The following is a 20,922-nucleotide window of genomic DNA, read 5'->3' on the forward strand; positions in this document are numbered from 1 at the left end:
TCATTGGGCACTGTGAGGGCCAAAGAAGATACCCCTGGAAGCACATGTTTCCCAGAGCTACTTCTCAGAGGTACAAAGAAAAGGTGCCTCCTACCTTGGTGGCATACTGGTTAAGGGCTACAGCTGCTAACCAAAAGCTTGGCGGTTCAAATCCACCAACTGCTCCTTAGAAACCCTATAGAGTAGTTCTACTCTGTCCTATAGGGTTGGTATGAGTCAGAATTGACTCAATGGCAACGGGTTTTTTTTTTTTTTTTTTGGTTTTATATTCTATAACTGACCCGGTATTTCTCATGTAGAGGTGAGTGTCACTTTAAACAGGTTCCTTGGGTTCAGAAATCTCCTGCCCCAGATATTGCCTGGGTATATAGATGGAGGAGGGGGGCATCAGAGAGCCAGACAAGCCCTCAGTGATACAAAAAGGAGGGGAGCTTGAAGAGGCCTGGGACTCTCTGGGGCCTGCTGGGGTGACTGGGAGACAGTCACCTTATTCATCTAGTGCAGTTGGGGCTTGATGGTCTTCTACTTGGAGTCTGGACTACCAGGGTCTTGTTGCCCTTTGAGTCTTGGCCAGGCCCTGTACACCTACTGGGCTGTGCACTGTGTCTCCTTGGCAAGGTCCCCTCGACCCTACCTCTCCTCTACCCCCATTCCTCTCAACCTCAGTGACCTCTGCCTCCCCTGCAGGGCATTTAGGGTTCCTCCCATCCATGCAGGAGCACAGAACGATGTAGGATGCTGGCCTGGGCTGCCTAACCAACCATGTGCCATACATCCTGCTGGGGCCACCAGTAAGTTGACTCTGAGTCATGGTGATCCCCTGTGTGTCAGAGTAGAATGGTGTCCCATACAGTTTTAAGTACCTGATTTTTCAGAAGTAGATTGCCAGGCCTTTCTTTCGTGGTGCCTCTGGGTGGGCTTAAACCTCCAACCTTTCAGTTAGCAGCCAAGGGTGTTAACTGTTTATACCACCCGGGGACTCCATGTAGTCCTCTGAAACACTCATCGCCACTGAGCTTCAAATGGGAGGGAGGGTGTAAAGTCCCTTTTGGGTTCCTTTCAATCTGTCTACACCTGCTTCTGGGATGCCAGCCTGGAGGAGAGATGCCTGACACATGTGTCTGACCACTGGCCCCTCCCCGCTTCCTGCCTCTTCTCTGTATGCACTGCCTGGAAGGGCCGGGTGCCCTTTAACCATTGACTGCTTTTGGAATTCTATTTAAGGCACAGCCAAAGTCATTCATCTGTCTGCTTCTTGTAACTCTCTAGAGGAAGAAGCTGAAGGAGAGAATGTGGGCATGAAACCCAGAGATCCCTGGGCTGGGATCCTGGCTGAGTCACTCAGGAGGTGAGGGGCCCTGAGCAGCTTACTTAACCTGTCTGAGCCTGTGCCTGCCTCTGTAAATGGGAGTAATAATATCTACATTTTGGAAATGTGGTGAGAATTAAATAAGGTAATACCTGAAAAGCATCCATTGCTGTGCCAGGATCAAGGTGCTCAAATATTTGCCGCTTTATCCCTGTAGGCTCTGTGCTACTGCCGAGGAGACTGAGTTGGACACTCAGGAGGAGGTTAGATACCTTAGGGAGGTCAGGGACAAGCCAGGCCTCCCTGGTCTTGTTTGCAATAGGATGAGGACTGAGGGAGGCCGCTGGGCCAGTCCCAGAGAGTATGTTGTCATCTCTGCTTTCTGTTGCTTGGTAACCTCTTGCCTTAAATCCTACCAGGAATGAAGTTAACATATTTTATTCCTGTCTTCCCTTGGCATTTAACTGAGAAGTCTTTACACAGCCTTTTTGTCCAGTGTTTCTGTGCTATCTTAATTGGGTATTGCTTTTTTTGTTGTTGTTTAATAGGCTTTATTTTTTACAGTACTTTTATAGATTTGCAGAAAAAATTTGCAGAAAGTACAGAGAGTTCCCATCTATCCTACCCCCCCACCCACAGTTTCCCCTATTACTAACGTCTTGCATTTGTGTGATGCATTTGTTATAACTAATTAACCATAAAAAAGTTAACCATATTTATACATTATTATTACCTGAAGCCATAGTTTACATTAGGCTCATTCCTTGTATTGTATAGTCCTATGAATTTTTGACAAATGTATAATGCCATGTGCCCACCATTATAGCACCCTACGGCATTGTTCCACTACCCTAAAAACGCCCTGTGCTCCACCTAGTCATCCCTCTCTGCTCCCTCTAAGCCCCTGTCAACTTCTGATTTTTTTTTAAAAGTTTTATCGTGGTGAATACAGATACATAACAAAAAACTTGCCATTTCACCTTTTTTATATGTACAATTCAGTGACATTATTGCTTTTTATCATGTTGTACAACTATCCCCACTATTCATTTCCAAAAAGCAGCCTGTTTTAGTCATCTAGTGCTGCTATAACAGAAATACTACAAACAGAAATTTACTTTCTCATAGCTCAGGAGGCTAAAAGTTTGAATTCAAGGTGTCAGCTTAAGAGGAAGGCTTTCTCTCTCTGATGGCTCTGGGGAAGGTCCTTGTCTCTTTGAGCTTCTAATCCTGGGTAATCTTCATGTGGCTTGGCATCTCCCCCAACTCTGCTCTGTTCACTTGTTTAATCTCTTTTATATCTCAAAAGGGTCCCTGTGAGTCGCTATCATAGAGTCGCTATCATAGGGTTGCTATGAGTTCGATTCGACTTGACAGCAATGGGTTTGGTTTGGTTTTCGTTTTATGTATCAGAAGAAATTGACTCAAGATATACCCTACACTAATCCTGCCTCATTAACATAACAAATACAGCCCATTCCCAAATGGGATTATAACCACAGGCATGCTCTTGTTGTTAGGTGCCATAGAGTCGATTCTGACTCACAGCAACACTACGTACAACAGAATGAAACACTGCCTGGTTCTGCACCAGCCTCACAATCATTGCTATGTTTGAGCCCATTGTTGTAACCACTGTATCAATCCATCTCATTGAGGGTCTTCCTCTTTTCGCTGACCATCTAGTTTACCGAGCATGATGTCCTTCTCCAGGGACTGGTCCCTCTTGATAGCACATCCAAAGTATGTGAGAAGTACAGGCATAGAGGTTAGGATTTACAACATATATTTTTGGGGGACATAACTTAATCCATAACACAGCTAACATTGACTTGCTTTTGAATCCAATCCCAATCCTATGGCCATTATCAGAAGAATTGAAATTTTGGTGAGCTGATGGCTCCAGTCTTTATGCTTTCTATTGTTAAATGTTTCTCTCTGTTTCTTAGATATTTTGTCTCCTGGTTAATAAGTTCTACTTTTTACTCATTCATTCATTGATCTATTTATTCCCCAAATATGTGTTGAGCTTTCAGTTTGTGTCAGACACTTTTTCTGGCATTGGGATTCCGTGGTGAACACAGGAAGTCTGGCTTTGCCCTCATGGATCTAGTGGGGACAGCTGTTTATTTCAGACTGTCTCTCTCTTCTCCATGACTCCAGCGTGAGCTGCCAGTCCACCCTACAAGGTGCTAATAGCAAACTATAAAAGTGGCCAGAGGAAAATCAAGGAGGCAGGACTTCAGACTTCACATAGAGAGTGGTATTCAAAGCATGGTCCTCTGATCAGCACCATCCCCTGGAAGCTAGTTAGCCCCTACCAGATCAGTGGAGTCAGAACTCTGGAGATGGGACCCAGGAATCTGGGTTCTAACAGTAAGAGTTCCCGGGATTCTGATATGCTCACATTGGATCACCCATTCTGTAGGGGATGGTTGGGTTACATCTTGTGAATTGGGATGCACACTCCCAACTAATGGAAGCATTATATTCATGTTTTCATAAGAGGATTGAAAGCTATTAAAGTCAGAGATTTTGAGTAAAACCACACACATTAGCTTCCTAGGGCTGCTGTAACAAAATACCACAACCTGGGTGGCTGCTAAGTACAGAAATTTATTGTCTTACAGTTCTGGAAGCTGGGAGTCTGAGACCAGGGTGTCGGCCACGTTGATTTCTTCTGAGGATTTGAGGGAGAGTCTGTTTCATGCTTTTCTCCTAGCTTTTGGTAGCTCAAGGCACTCCTTGGCTTGCAGCTGCAGGGTCACATGGTGTCCTTCCTCTGTCTTCTTGTCTCTGTGTATCTGCTCTCCTTTTTAAGGACAGAAGTTGTAGAGGATTGGGACCCACCTTACTCCAGTATGATCTTGTGTTAACCTAACTGGTAACATCTTCAAAGACCCTATTTCCAAACAAGGTCACACTCATAGGTACAGGGGTTAGGACTTCAGAAAACCTCTCTGGGGACACAATTCAATCCATAACACCACATGTACTTTTAAAAGACTTTTTTATTGTTTCTTAAATATCACAGGAAACACAGAGTTCATCCCCGGCGTACAGGATCCAGAAAGAGAGCTCACCTGCTTGATGCTGAGGACTGTGGCTACGCTTCTTGAAGGCTCAGTTCGGAATGCAGGTAAGGATAGCACTAAATGCACCTTGCTACTACTTGGTAAGGCACCAACTAGTCCCCGGTTATTTATAACCAGTGTTCAAAGGCTTTATCTGTGGAATAGCTCACGCTAGTGTGGCTAATGTCCATTTGCTGGTTGACTTACAGTGAACATCAGCAAACTGGTAGACCCCTTGGTTGACACTTTTTGCTCCTAAGGTTGCTAAACAATGTTGGGGAGCAAAAAACAATGCTTAATCTAGCATTTCCTAAATTTATGAGACCACAGAGCCTCCTTTTTCAAGAAAAATATATATTAATATCCTGCTGCACCAACTATAGATTACTTTTTTTAATCAGAAGAGTGAAATACAGGCAAAGGAAGCAAGTCATTTTTCAGAGACAGAGTTCTGATGCACTCCCAGCCCATCAAGGCTGTAGCAGCTCCATGCATCCAATGTCATTCGCTTCCTAAGATCGTGTGGCCACCAGCCATATATATATATATATACACACACATATATACACAGATACACACACAAATATATATACACAGACACAGACACACATATATATATACATAGACACACACACATACACATATATATACACAGACACACACACACATATAAACACAGACACACACACATATACATATATATACACAGACACACATATATACATATATATATATACGGAGACACACACACATATATATACACACACATATACATATATGTACATAGACACACACACATATACACATATATATACACAGATACACACACAAATATATATACACAGGCACAGACACACACATATACATATATATACACATATATATATACACAGACACACACACATATACACACACACATATACACAGACACACACACATACATAAACACATACATATACACAGACACACACACATACACACACACATATATACACAGACACACACACATATATATACACACAGACACACACATATATATACACACACATGCATATAGACACACACATATATACACAGACACACACATACACACGTATATATCAACACGCACATACATATACACAGACACACACACATATACACACACACATATATGTACACAGACACACACACAAAGATAGAACAAACGCACATAGATATATGCATGGCGTATACACGCATGTGTAATACGTGTGGCGTATACACACATAGGTAACGCGTGTGGCGTATACACGTATATATAACACGTGTGGCGTATACACGTGTGGCGTACACACATATATATTATAACATGAAACAGATGCACCGACAACATTACAGCAGTGGGCTTGGTAATTTCGGGCACCTTTATCTACGCCAAATGTGGAAAATTACTCGTTGTCGCAGAGGGCCTCTAGCATTATTCCAGAAGGATGTCCTGGAGGCGCAGTTAAAATGTTTCTCCAGGCCTCACTCCCAGAGGGTTAAGCAGTAGTGGGTCAAGGCAGAGCTCAGGAATCTGCCGTTTAAAACATCTCCCAGGTGATTTGCCTGTAGGTGGCACCTGGCCGAGCTTGGAGAAACCCTGCTTTACGGAGGCCGCTGCTCAAATCCACATCAAGCCATTTGAAGGGTCAGGGTACTTCCTGGTTCTTTCCACCTGTGACTACCGCAAATATCAACACTGCAGAAGAAATTCTTAGGATAACTTTTAAACCAAATATATCACCAGCCAAATTTCTTTAATTTACTCTCGCAGAAAATGATCTAGGAATTAAATATGTTCTTAAATTCTGGTTTGCTTTCCAAAACAATTTTAGCCAAGAAGAGAGAATTTCCATGACCCTGAGTTAGGGAATACTAGGGAAATAAAAGGCAGGATAGCTAGTGAAAGTTCGTATGACTTAGATTTCTTTAAAAAAAAAAAAAGGAAATTAAAACATTTTTGCTTCAAAAGTGGAGTTCTCACTGGAAGAGAAAGCTGTTTTTCTTTTTTAAATCTTAGCTCTGCGGTTTCTCTTTCCCTCTTCCCATTTTAACCGTAGTTATAGGTTACATAACGAAGTTACTAATGGGCAGAAAAGAAACATCAATACATAGCAAGACAAACTTTGAGAACGGTGAGGAAAGGCTTTCTTGGGATAGAAACTAAGATGCAGACCCTGTGGCTCTAGCGCCTACTGTTTGTCTGGCCCCCAGCTGTTCTGAAAGACCACGGCATGGTGCCCTTTATCAAGATCTTTCTGGACGACCAGTGCTACCGCGGGGCCTCGCTCAGCATCCTGGAGCAGCTCTCCGTCATCAACGCAGAGGAGTACATGAGCACCGTCGTGGGCGCCTTGTGCTCGTCCACACAAGGGGAGATGCAGCTGAAACTGGATCTTCTCAAGGTGATTTCAGGTCTCCTCTGTGTTGGCTTTCCCTCCGTTCTGTAGCAGACGTTAACCACTGTGTAAGGCAGGGAAGTGCTACCAGCTGTGGCAAGTAAGTCCCAAATTCCTAGTACCAGCCTCTGGGGTAGCAGCTGACTGTGTTACTGCTTACACCACCCAAACCAAACCAAACCAAACCAAACCAAACCAAACCAAACCAAACCAAACCAAACCTTGACCTCGACCCTGACCCTGACCCTGACCCTGACCTTCACCTTCACCTTCACCTTCACCTCAACCTCAAACTCAACCTCAAACTCAGCCTTAACCTTAACCTTAAATTAACCCTAACCTTAACCTTTTTTTAACCTTAACCTTAACCTTAACCTTAACCTCAACCTCAACCTCAACCTCAACCTCAACCTCAACCTCAACCTCAACCTCAAACTCAGCCTTAACCTTAACCTTAAATTAACCCTAACCTTAACCTTAACCTTAACTTAACCTTAACCTTAACCTTAACCTCAACCTCAACCTCAACCTCAAACTCAGCCTTAACCTTAACCTTAAATTAACCCTAACCTTAACCTTAACTTAACCTTAACCTTAACTTAACCCTAACTTTAACCTTAACTTAACCTTAACCTTAACTTAACCTTAACCCTAACCTTAATCTTAACCTTAACCTCAACCTCAACCTCAAACTCAGCCTTAACCTTAACCTTAAATTAACCCTAACCTTAACCTTAACCTTAACTTAACCTTAACCTTAAATTAACCCTAACCTTAACCTTAACTTAACCTTAACCTTAACTTAACCCTAACCTTAACCTTAACTTAACCTTAACCTTAACTTAACCTTAACCCTAACCTTAACTTAACCTTAACCTCAACCTCAACCTCAACCCTAACCCTAACCCTAACCCTAACCCTAACCCTAACCCTAACTCTAACCTTAACCTTAACCTTTTAACCTTAACCTTAACCCTAACCTGTTGCCATAGAGTCAATTCCGACTCATGGTGGCTCCATGTGTTACAGAGTAGAACTGTTCCATGGGGTTTTCCTGGTTGTAATCTTTACAGAAGATTGCCAGGCCTTTCTTTCATGGTGCCTTTGGGTGGTTTTCAACTGTCAACCTTTAAGTTAGTGTTTGAGCACAAACTGTGCCACGCAGGGCTTATTTGCACCACCCAGGGATTCAAAAAATCCTCAGTCACTTAACACAATGGCAGTTTCTTTCTACACACATTGCAGTCAATGATCAGAGTGTCACTCGGGGACATCTGCCACCTGGACATCAAATTCAGTCAACAGGGAAGGAAAGACAGCATGGAGCATTGCACAAAACATTCTCTTGTTCAGGCCTGATATGGGCGCATGTTAACTCCAGCCAAGTTTTCTTTGGGCAGAACTCAGCCACATGGACTCACCTGGATGCAAGGGGTGCTGGGCAATGCAGTCCCTGCTGGGCAGCTCCTTCCCAGCAACACTAAACTATGGAAGCGGGGCTGGTGGCCAACCAGCTGCCTTGACCAGTCAGTCATGGTTTATTCTACCAGCGGATACCAGGCTGATATGCCCAGGACATAGAGTTGAATGAGACACAGCCTTGCCATCTGGGAGCACATATGTAGTGGCTACCCTAAGTAAGCCATGGTACGGTGCAGTGCGGTAAATGCCCGGTTTACAGGCTGCTACAGAAACAGAGAAGTAGGAGAGACCAACACTGCCGTACATGACTAGGAAGGTTCCCAGAGCAGACATCTCTCACGTTAGTTACCTGCTGATTACCTGTCCATGATGCCTCTTCCATGTGTCTCACCTGCCTCTGCTGCTTGTACTTTAGGTGGCTTTTTTTGCCTTCCTTGCTATTGCAGGTCTCTAGTCTCCCATTCCTGCCAAAATAACCCACATTTTAATTAAAAAAAAAAAATCATGTCCATGGCACGCAGAACTGGACATACTGCATCGAATGACCTTAGTCCGAGCAGGGAAGTTGCTCCACTGGTAGGACTTGACACCTGTTGATGTCACATAGGCGTTAAGTGGGAAAAGGAACAGGAGGCCGTCTAGGTCACCGCAGCAGTGGGTGCCAAGGGAAAGGTGAGACTGGGGCTTCATGTTCAGGTAACAGAGAGCAGTGTGTATTCTGTCATTTACGATACTGTTAATGATCATCGAATTGTCTTAAGATAGAGAAAAGTATCATCGCCACCATCCCTATGCCTCACAACTTTCACAATTTTGTTGCTTTGCTCCTTTTCCACCCCTCTTGTTTTTTTTTTTTTGTCTTTGTGGGTTTTTTAAAAAGCTTCCCTTTTCTTATGTTTTATGAGGACTGGGAGAAGAGCAGAAGTAAATTCTCATACCCTCCAGAGATTTGACCTCGTGGCCTCTCACCTATTTGTGCAATACAACCCGTATGGAACCAGTGCTCAGGTGTCACTAACAGGCCATACTTGATCACTGGTGAATGTCTTAAAAACATCAAGCTTCTCTGACTTCCAAAAGTTAGCCAAACCGTCAGCCTTGCTTAGCCATGTGTATGTCTGCACCAACCATTCTAATATTTGGAGACTGGTGTTTGGTTTATTTTACCTGCTTTATTTCTGTCGTGAGCCTATGGCAGTCATTGATGTCCGCTGTGTTCCCTGCCATCCCGTGGACTGGCCTGCAGTGCCTGGGTGAGCCCCCTGAGAGGCGCATCCACAAAGCATGCGTGCCCACAGTTATCACAGTTACCACCGTGCTTCACAGACGCAAAACCGAAACAGCAATTCAATGACAAACAAAACAAAAAGCTCCGTTGCTGGTGAGTCAATTCCAACTCATGTGGCCCCGTGTATTACACAGTAAAACTGTGCTCCATAGGGTTTTCTTGGCTGTAATCTTTACAGAAGCAGGCCACTAGGCCTTTCTTCCAAGGTACAGCTGCGTGAGTTCGAACCGCCAACCTTTTGGTTAGTAGTTAAAAGCAAACTTTTAGCACCACCCAGGACCTTGATTTGATCACAGGGCCAAAAAAATCAGTGAAGGCCATTTATATAAAACAAAAAGGGAAGCTACATGTCTTGAAAGGGACTTGAGTCTCATGATTACGTGAGGTAAGGGGATTGAGAAGGAGATGGAAGAGTAGAGAACCAGGGAGAGATACACCAAGAGTCAATAAAGGCTTAGAGTTGGGAAGGACCTTAGATTCACATGGCCTGGTCTCCTTATTCTACCAGCAGAGACAGACGTCCAGAGAGCTCCTCTGACTGAGTTAAGATCATATCGCTGCTCGGTGGCAAGGCTGAGTACGAATCTAAGGCTGGTTATTGAACACCTAGTGCTCTTCCGCTTCACGCTGTTTGCTGAGTTTTCCTCATATGTCTGTTCAGCTGATTCACCTCTGCCTCGTCCTGTGTGGAAGAGGTAAGGCAGGGCCAAGGTAGTCAGGTGAACAAGAGAAATCCGCATCTGTGTCTGACGTTTTCATGTTCAAAGTCAAACAGATCCACAGAGAGAAAGGTTTTGTTTTCTCTAGTTTTACTTGACTAGGAGAGTAGAAGTATTTTTGTGTCCAGTAGAGAAGAGAGTGGTTTGCTTTATTCACAGGAATCTCACCTTGTCTACTCTGTAGTCCAGGGCACCTTATTGGAATGTCAGCCCTTGAGTAATAGGACTGAATGTCTAGACTTAGCAATGTGAAGTCATTATGGTGTTTTACACATTCAATATCATTTCAGAACCATACTATCAAGAGAGCACGTAAGTAAGAAATACTGAGTAAGCTTATTTAACAAAGTCATGCCCTGTGTTCAATGTGGCATCTTCTCACTGGGTGCCAAGTCACCGCGGGCCATCTCAGGGGTACCCAGGAGCTGCACAGCTCTCTAAGGACCAGGATTGTTAACATGTTGCTGCTCCGGCGGGCAATGGCAGGGGGTGATGGGCCCATGAGCCTTGTTCCCACCAGGACTGTTAACACATTGCTGCTCCGGCAGGCAATGGTGGGGAGTGATTGTGCCAGGAGCCTTGTTCCGAGGCACCCACCAGTGAGTCACATGAGCAACCATGGATGCTTGCTAGAATCTGGTTCTAAATCATCTTGGAACTTCTTGGAACTTGATAAACAAAGGTGTAAAATGAGGCCTTGAGCTGGATCTCGCTTTTTCGAAGTTGAGAGCTGGCTCTGCTCAGGGGACTATGCCTGTAGTGTAAGATGTAAGATGGGGCTCAGGGCTGAGTGCTGGAACATGGGAACCTGAAGGCAAGGGCCCAGATAGTACCCCACCCCCATAAAGGTTTGTTATCTAAGAAGTGCACCCACACCTTGCCTCCCCCCACCCCCCCGACACTTGTTTCCCTTCCCAAGGCAGAATCAGCCAGCTGCTCGTAAGAAAACAATACCGGTTGCCGGGGGGTCCACTCCAATTCGTGGTGACCCCATGTATGTCAAATTAGAACTGTGCTCCATAGGATTTTCAGTAGCTAATTTTTTGAAAGTAGATTTCCAGGCCTTTCTTCTGAGGTGCCTCTGGGTAGACTCAAACCTCCAGTCTTTCTGTTCGTAGTGAACGTGTTAACTGTTTGCATCACTCAGGATTCCAAAACCCCCCATTAACACCCAACTTAAGGGATTTGTTTCCAAAACTCAGTGGCGCTTCCACACCAATATGTTTAACTTCCGCACTAATTCTGGCAAATGGTAACTGAACTAAAGCATAATGTAGGCAAATGCATTTCCTCTCTCCAGCTGGTGGGGCTGTGATTGGGTTACGCACAAATGCAGATTGATTTGCTAATACACACTTAGCCGTTCAACTCTGAGCGCGATTGAATTACCTCACCAGTCTTCCAGCAAGACACAGAGAAAATTATGAGGAATAACAGATAATAGAATGTGAAATAAATCCTGTTAGCCGTAACCTAGTTAGCGCTTTGCCACAGACATCCGTTTTATAGATTCAAGCCGCAGGAATACTAACTCAGAGATGGTGACATGGTAACTGAGTTAAGGATGAGAAAATGTGCTTAATGCTGACCTTTCTCGAAATGTGTCAACCGGAGCCTGATTACTTGGACTCCGCTGATTAAATTTACTCCCGTCTGTGGACTTGCCAGGCCCCGTGACGCATGATCATGCGAAGCTGACTGGCGGTGATGGAGACCCGCCTCCCAGGCCCACAGTCCCTGATAAATGGTTTCCCGACGTAGCACCGTATTCATTTCCCTTTGTGATGGAAATGTTTCCCTTTAGTCGCTAGGAAATTAAGGCTTTCTGATTGGATTTTGGACTCTTTACTTTATGACTCTACAAATATGAAATTAACCCCATCCCAAGAAATAATAGAGCAGTCTAAGTTCTAATGAGATTATTCCCATTTTAGATAATGACTCTAAATTAAATAAATCAAACAAAGCAACAATTAAGGGCAGCCATTTCTTCTGCCTCCCCTCCCTCCCAACATGAGGAGAAGAAAATACACAATCTAGGAATTACAGAGGGACAGGCCCTCTGAGAGACACATATTATAATGTGGACAGTTGTTTTGCTTTATAAAATATCTACTTCCGATACTCTCTGAGTGGTAGAATTCTTTTGAGCAGTATCTGGGATCAAGTTGGAAAACTGGAAGGTGGTTTCTTGAGGGAAGAGGGAGGAGTTAGGGGTCATCGAGCACTCAGATGATTGCCTATAATCTATTTAGTTTTATTTTTTTAATCAATCTCCCGTTTTGGCTTTTGTTTTGCTGTATGTCATGTGCTAAATGAAAGAACTTCATTCCATTTGCCTAAAAGAATCTCCTAGTAGTTTTTGGAGTCCCTGGTAGTGCAAATAGTTAAAACACTCAGCTGCTAACCCAAAGGTTGGAGGTTCAGGTTCACACAGAGATACCTTGGAAAAAAGGCCGGACTATCTACATCTGAAAACCAGCCACTGAAGACGCTACGGAGCACACCTCTACTCTGGCACACATGTGGTCGTCACGAGTTTCAGCTGGCTTGATGTCAACTGTTTTCTTGTTGTTTTTTTCCAGTGGTCTTAGAAGCCACTAAAAGCGCTCACAAGTTTATACAGGTTAGCATGCCTTCCCAAGAAGCCACAGCTTAAGATTTCCCATCTCTGTGATTTATTTATTCTTCATAGCACGAGTCACATGACCAGGTACAGGTCAGAGTCCCACAATGCACTGCTTGCTTCGCCACGCAGTGGTGTGTAACTTTGTATGTGGATTGTTTCCTGACAGGAAGAGACCACTGCCACCATACACACTCCAAAGCTAGAGCAGGTTTCCAGCTCAGTCAGAGGAATGGTGCCCGGATGGGAGTGAGCTGCTCACCAGGACAGGCCTGGATCCAGCACAGCTGTCTATAGCTTTTCCTGCCTCCCAGAGGCCCTGGGGCTGAGGACGGGCAAGCAGCTGCTCGTGATGCTGTCTACGTAGACAAAGGGCTTCCCAGTCTAGAAAGCTCAGCTGTTGCTACACCATCAGCGTCCACATTTACTGAACATCACCCGCCTGGAAGGATCTACTCTAACAAGCTCCGTGTTTCTCTTCAAGGACAAGTTTACAAATATCAATCTTTCCTTGCTCTTGAGCCAATTAAGAATGAGTTAGGCCCTCACCAGAGAGGAGAGCCATGTCACGGCCGAGGCATCCTCAGTGTTTTATTTTTGCCTCCAGTTTAGTGGGTGGGTTTCTGGCATTCTGGAACATCCGTTTCCCTGAGGTCTAGCCTGTGACTGAATGAAGACCCTTTACTGGGCAGCTCTGATGCTGAGTTTGTTTCAAAGAGAAAAATGACAATTCGATTTCCACACGGTCTTCTCTCTCTCTCTCTCTTTTTTAAATTGTGCTTTAAATGGAAGTTTACAGTTCAAGTTAGTTTCTCCTACAAAAATTTATACATACATTGTTATGTGACTCTAGTTGTTATCCCTATAATGTGATAGCACACCCCTCCTTTCCACCCCAAATTTCCCCTGTCCATTCGACTAGCTTCTATCCCTTTCGCCTTCTCATCTCAACTCTGGACAGGAGCTGCACGTTTAGTCTCATGTGTCTACTTGAGCTAAGAAGCACACTCTTGACAAGCATCATTTTATGTGGTATAGGCCAGTCCAATCTTTGTCTGAAGAATTGGCTTTGGGAATGATTTCAGTTTTGGGCTAACAGAGGGCCTGGGGGCCGTGTCTTCTGGGGTCCCTCCAGTCTCAGTCAGACCATTAAGTCTGGTCTTTTTATTAGAATTTGAGTTCTGCACCTCACTTTTCTCCTGCTCCATCAGGGACTTTCTGTTGTGTTCCCTGTCAGGGTGGTCATTGGTGGTAGCCAGGCACCATCTAGTTCTTCTGGTCTCAGGCTGATGGAGCCTCTGGTTTATGTGGCCCTTTCTGTCTCTTGGGCTCATAGTTTCCTTGTATCTTTGGTGTTTTTCATCCTCCAGGTGGTTTGGGACCAATTGATGCATCTTAGATGGCCACTTGCTAGCTTTTAAGACCCCAGTCATTTTCTTAATAAACTTTGTTATGCCAATTGCACACAGTTGTCTCTTGATCTGTGGTGGGTAACCGCTGATCTAACCACCATAAGTCCTACGTATTGTTTTTCTGTAACTGAGAAAAGGTCAATTGACCTATGTTGATAAGGGTGAATTTTTCTACCTCACTTTGTATTATTTGTCCGTAATTGTGGCCTTCTGCTTTTTGTAGGTTCTCCTAGTTACTACAATCCTTGTTTTATATTTTGACTTCTCAAAATGTCATAGAGGGGTCAGTGGGAGCCCTTTAAGCATCCTTTGTCACTATTTCTCTTCATCTTTGAGAGAATCCTCGTCTGTTTGTATCACAGCAGTCCAGGCTTGCCTGTATTCTCCTGTCTCAAACACGGGCTTGCCTGCCTGGCAAGCAGCCTTGTTTTCTGTAGTGGCGCACGGTATTGTCATTAGTTGCTGTAGGGTCAGTTCTGCCTCACGGTGAGCCCATGTACAACAGAAGGAAACATTCCCCAGTCCTGTACCATATTCATGATCTTTGGTATGCTTGAGTCCTTTGTTGTGTCCACTGTGTATTTTAAGTGACTTTTAATCTAGGGGACTGATTTTCCAGCACTGTGGTGTAGTGGTTAAGGACTACAGCTGCTAACCAAAAGATAGGCAGTTTGAATCCACCAGCCGCTCCTTGGAAACCCTATAGGGCAGTTCTACTCTGTCCTGTAGGGTCACTATGAGTCAGAATCGACTCGATGGCATCGGGTTTGGTTTGGTTTTTATTTTGGGCAATATTCTGTTATGATTCATAGGGTTTTCTTTGGCTAATTTCCCAAAGTAGGTCACCAGGCCCTCCCTCCTAGTCTGTTTTAGTCTGGCATCTCTGCTGAAACATGCCCACTAGGGGTGACCCTGCTCGTGTTTGAAGTACTGGTGGCATAGCTTCCAGCATCATAGCCACATGCAAGCCACCACAGTAGGACAAACTGACAGGTGGGTGGTGGAAGTACAGTGGTAGAGAGCAAAATTTGGGTGGGAAGGGCACGTATTATGTTGTGTCAGATGAACACTAGTGAACATTGGGATACGAGCACTTTAGGGATACAGCTGAAAAATTACCTTCCTCTTAAAAAGTGCATGATTTCATATTTAACTGCTACTTGTAACTGTACTAGGAAACCCTGGTGGCATAGTGGTTAAGTGCTACCACTGCTAACCAAAAGGTTGGCAGTTCGAATCCACCAAGCACTCCTTGGAAACTCTATGGGGCAGTTCTACTCTGTCCTATAGGGTCACTATGAGTTGGAGTCGACTCGACGGCAATGGGTTTGGGTTTTTGGTTTTGTAACTGTAGTAAGTCTCTATATGGCTTTACTTGCGAGCCTCCCTCACCTTTTCTTGTGAGCTGCCAGTTTTTTCTTGGTCCACTGGCTTCCTTGTACCATGCTGTAGACTGTCATCCTAAACTCTAATTGGAAGTTTCTCTTCTATTTTTTCTCTTTGAAATTTGTCTTGAGCATCCTGGAACTGATCCAAATTGTGCCTGCCCAGATAACCCCCTTTCCTGTCTCACTAGAGTGTTAAATATCTGGGAGGAAAAACAACTTAAACTGTCTCCAAGAGCCTACGAATGAAACCACAAGAACCAAGTACTCTCTAATATACACACACATGAGATGCCTGCATCTTACATGGAGTCCCATGCAATTTATATGAATAATAAATAAGTAAATGTAGAAAAATACAATTTATCTAAATGCAGTTTATCTACAATTTATTTAAAATTGTCTGTAGATTCTTCACTTTTATGTGAAAGCGTTAGCATGGCAAGTTGTTGTTGCTGGGTGTCATCAGATCAGTTCTGACTCACAGCGACCCCACAGGACGGGGTAGAACTGCCCCATAGGATTTGAACTGCTGACCTTTTGCTTAGCAGTCGAGCTCTTAACCACTACACCACTAGGGCTCCAACATGGCATAAGAACTTCTTAAATAAAGATTTTCATCACTTTATTATCAGATGAACCCAACATTTCAAGATTGTCAGAAAATACAATCAAATTAACATAAAAATTATTAGACATTTAAAAAATTTTACCCCTAAATTTTCAGTGGAATCAATTTAATTGGTCTGTGGCCAAAAGGTTGGCAGTTTGAATCCACTGGCCACTCCTTCGAAACCCTACGGGACAGCTCTAATCTGCCCCGTAGGGTTGCTCTGAGTTACAGTCGACTCGCCAGCAGCGGGTTTAGTTTGGGCATGTGCAGAAGCTACTGGATGGACTGGGTTTGGGTTGGTTTTTTTTTGTATATAATTTTCACATCATTTTCTGGGTTTTACAAGAATCAGCCTGTTAACAAAAACCCAGCATATTGAGCTAGAATACATTTCAGGTGCAATTTTACTTCTTATTCTTGATGTATTTTGTATTCTCGGTATATTTACATATTATCCAATAGGAATGCTGTACTGTATAGTTTTTTGAAAAGTAAGAATGATATACAGAGTAGTCAGAGAAACCTCTTGTGTAAAAATTATTAACCTTTGAATGGGCAAAAATATTTCCTGTCTGTGCCCTCAATTTTGTATTCTAGGGTAATGTACTGCCACCATAGAAATGAACCACAGCCTATCCTTCCAGAAAATGTGGCTATTTGTGGTCTTAAAAGATGGCTTGGTGTGGGTGACAGTTTTATCAAAATCCCAAATGGGCCGATCTGGAATTGGGCTTCCTGTGCGGGCCCGCAATTACTTCTTAATTACCCAGTTATGTCTGCGGTTATCCTCAGTTACGTGGTAACAAAGGCCTTACTTAGATTTAGATTAATTATCCACCACATCCAAGAAAGCCTTGTTAGTTATTGTTGTTAGGTGACACCGAGTCGGTTCTGACTCATCGTGACCCTGCGTACAACAGAAGGAAACATCGGCCGGTCCCGCTCTGTCCTTTAGGGTAGCTATGAGTCGGAATCAACTTGATGCCAGTGGAGAGGTCCCTGGATGGTGCAGATGATTTGTACTATATGGTTTGCACTATATGGTTTGCACTATACTACTAATGTAAAGGATGGTGTTATGAACCCACCAGCAGCTCCATAGAAGGAAAGCCCCATGATCTGCTTCCATAAAGAGTATAGCCAAGAAAACCCTATGGAGCTCAGTTCTACTCTGACACACATGCAGACTCTGTGAGCCGGAATTAACTAGACTGCAACAGGTTTGGTTTAGTTTATCTGCCACACCCAGGCCATTCCACCATCACTTTTTCTAAGAGTCAAAGCCCTGATTTTCCAGAGTGGGAAGGCCAGGACACTTGGGCCTCTCTTGGAGGGAGAGCTCATTTGGGGTTTCCATGCAACCCTCACCCCCCAGTTTTTATACGGTATTTATTTCCTCAAAGACACATTTTTTTTTCTAAATTCAACTTTACTCATTCTAAATAACTAATCAGCCAATTGTTTAACTAATGTTGGTACCTTTTTCTTTTCCTGTACTTGACTTCACCTCTGCTTAATAATTAAAAAAAAAAAAAAATTTTTTTTTTTTATTTATTTAAATAATGCCCTGCCCACCCCAGTGCTTCTAGAACATTTTCCTTCACATCATTTTCAACTTTTCCTAAGTAAAGTGGTAGGGATGGGCACTTAGAGCTTCAGTTCCCGACTTCTCAGTGCAGGAAGCTAAAGTAGTGCAGGAAGAGAGGGGAAAGAAACAAGAACATCCTTGCAAAGAAAAGTAGCCCTGGGTGTGCTACTAGGCATGCCTCCAGCTTCTCCCTCTGCCTCACTCAGAAAGTTCCAGCAAGGTTCTCTCCTAGTCAGCACTATACCTGACACACAGGACTTTTTATACTTTTACCAACGGAAACTTCACTTCTCAATCATGCATTTTTTTTCCCCACTTATAAGTCACTTTTTCAGTTTCAAAATGTTTGAGATCATTTTCTCTGGACACCATTTCCTATTTAATTCCTTAAATTGCACAAACAGAAGCTCAGGTCCACGGCTTTCTTTTCTGCCTCGTGAGTAGGAACAGCAAGATTAGCCCGCACAGATAAAAATAGATTTACCCACATTTAAACATAATAAGTTTTTCTTTTTTGGATCAGCTTCTCTTTTTTTCTTACTGTGATGGTTACGGTTGTGTGTAGTCAGTCAGTTGAAAGGGTCTGTTTTGGGGGTTGTGGCCTGCATCAAATATATATAGACATTCTGGCAAAGTTCACTGGCTTTGTTCACTCTGGATCCTGCATCTGACTCATCATCATTTGACCTCTGGTTCTTGGGGCTTGAGCCAGTGACCTGCCATCTTACCTCCCGATCTTGGATTCATCAACCTCTGCAACCTGTGAGCCAGAAGCCTACCGTATCACCTGCTGATCTTGGGTTCGTAAGCCCCTGCAGCTATGAGAGTCAGGAGAAGCCTACAGCCTCACACTTGATCTACAGACTTGAGACTTTTCAGCCTAAGACATTTGGTAATGAGAGTGATTCTAGAGAAACAAAATTGTAAGGATGAGTTGTCTAAATTCATTCTTAAGTCTGGTCAGTCATAAAAGGTTGATAACTCTGCTTCCAGTAATAAAGAGGACACTGCTAGTCCATGGCACGAGGTGGCAATAGAAATATGCAAAATATCACCACCAATAGATCAAGTAGTGATGAGAGGCAAGGCTCTGGGTGATCATGTGTTTGATATTTTTCTACAATTTTTGTCAGAATGAAAAGTATAAGGAAAATGGTTGGCTGAAACTACTGTCACTAGACAGACTGGTGAAAGAAACAGATGAGCTTAGGGCTTCAGAGTTAAAGCTCAAGTGCCACATAAGAAACCCTCAAACTTGCTGCTTGTGCCCTGAAAGAAAATCTTATTTCTTGTAGTAACAAAGCTCATATTGCTGAAAATCAAATTCAGAGTCTTATCACAAGAGTGGCTGAATTACAATGCCACTTGAATTCCTAACCTCAAATGACATCTGAAGTTAAAGTCAGGGTATTGATTATGAAGAAATGTGATTCTGTAACTTGGGATGGGAACATATGGGCAGATAATCAGGAAGCTGAGGACACTGAGCCCCTAAATTCCATTGAATCCCTCCTGCCAACAAAACCATTAAACCCTTGCCTCCCAACTGATGAGATTAACCCAGCTGTGTTTGAAAAGCCTTTGAGATATTGCATTCAGCACATCTGAGTCATGGTGAGGGGAGGCGTCTGAGTCATTGCCTGGGGCATTGCCTGAGGCAGATGCCTTACAAAACATTGCTGAATGTTCTCAAAACACATCTCCACTACCCAGTTTTGCTTTTAGACCTATAACTAGACTTCAGCCCCAGTGAGCCCTAAAAGGTGAAGTACAAAGTGCACCCAGGAAGAGGTATGCTATACTCCAAAGAACTGCTTGACTTTTCTAATATGTACAAACAGAAACCTGGGGAATATGTGTGGGAATTGCTTTTAAGGGTGGGATAGTGGTGCAAAGAACATACAGTTGGATCAATCTGAGTTTATTGATATGGGCCCACTAAGCACAGGTTCAATGTTTCAACTCAAGAGGTTAAGAAAGGATCTAATAGTTTATTTGATTACGTCACTGAAGAATGGATTACACAGTGGCCTATACTAGATCAAGTTGAAGTAGTAGACCTGCCTTGACATACTGTAGAAGAAGGTAACCAAAGGCTTAAGAAATTGGCATGTTAGAGGGGATTTATTAGGTTAGACCTGCAGACCCACACATGGAATGCCTAGAGGACACACATTTTACTACAATGGTGGAGGCAGCCCCAGCATCCTTGAAGACTGCTGTGATTGCTATTTTATGTAAGTCAGATTTGACCGTGGGAACTCCCGTAATTGAATTAAGATAACCTTAACTTAGCTGCCCATCATGAACTGGGTATGGTCTGACCCACAGAGTCACAAAGTCAGATGTGCACAGCAGCACATCGTCATTAAATGCAAGCAGTATATACAAGATCAGGCTCAAGCAGGACCTGAAGTCAGAAATAAGTTGCATAAGGAAGTGGCCCAAATACCTATGGTCTCCACTCCTGTCACATTACCTTCCATCTCCCAGTTTGAACCTAAGGCCTCATGGGTAGTTCTTTATGATCAGTTGACTGAGGAAGAGAAAACTCATGCCTGGTTTATAGATGGTTCTGCATGCTATGCAGGCACCACTCGAAAGTGGACAGCAGCAGCACTACAGCCCCTTTCTGGAACCTCCCTGAAGAACAGTGGTGAAGAGAAATCCTCCCAATGGGCAAAATTTAGAGCCATGCACCTGGTTGTTCACTTTGCTTGGAAGGAGATATGGCCAGATGTACAATTGTATACTGATTCATGGGCTGTGGCCAATGGTTTGGGTGGATGCTCGGGGACTTGGAAGGAACATGATTGGAAAATTGGAGACAAGGATTTATGTGGAAGAGATATGTCAATGGGCCAAGGAAATGAAGACATTTGAGTCTCATGTGAATGCTCACCAAAGGGTGACCTCAGCAGAGGATGATTTTAACAGTCAAGTGGATAGGATGACGCATTCTGTAGAAACCAGTCACCCTCTTTCCCCAGCCACTCCCATCATTGCTCAATGGGCTCATGAACAAAGTGGCCGTGGTGGCAGAGATGGAGTTTATGCATAGGCTCAGCAACACAGACTTCCACT

General features: G+C 43.7%; 1 protein-coding gene across 13 annotated transcripts in view; it reads left to right on the forward strand.

Annotated features, from left to right (window-relative positions):
* Positions 1 to 20,922, forward strand: part of WDFY4 (WDFY family member 4) — a 410,290-nt gene that overhangs the window by 62,128 nt on the left and 327,240 nt on the right. For 12 of the 13 annotated variants that reach the window (XM_049854909.1, XM_049854915.1, XM_049854916.1 and 9 more), the window contains 2 exons: positions 4,344 to 4,448; positions 6,601 to 6,791. In XM_049854909.1, coding sequence (XP_049710866.1) covers positions 4,344 to 4,448; positions 6,601 to 6,791 — 296 coding nt within the window. Of the gene's footprint in view, positions 1 to 276; positions 1,349 to 4,343; positions 4,449 to 6,600; positions 6,792 to 20,922 lie in introns of those variants that run through there. The other variant, XM_049854917.1, reaches the window with a different exon arrangement.

The sequence above is a fragment of the Elephas maximus genome, chromosome 16 (genome assembly GCF_024166365.1).
Source record: "Elephas maximus indicus isolate mEleMax1 chromosome 16, mEleMax1 primary haplotype, whole genome shotgun sequence".
NCBI lineage: Eukaryota > Metazoa > Chordata > Mammalia > Proboscidea > Elephantidae > Elephas > Elephas maximus.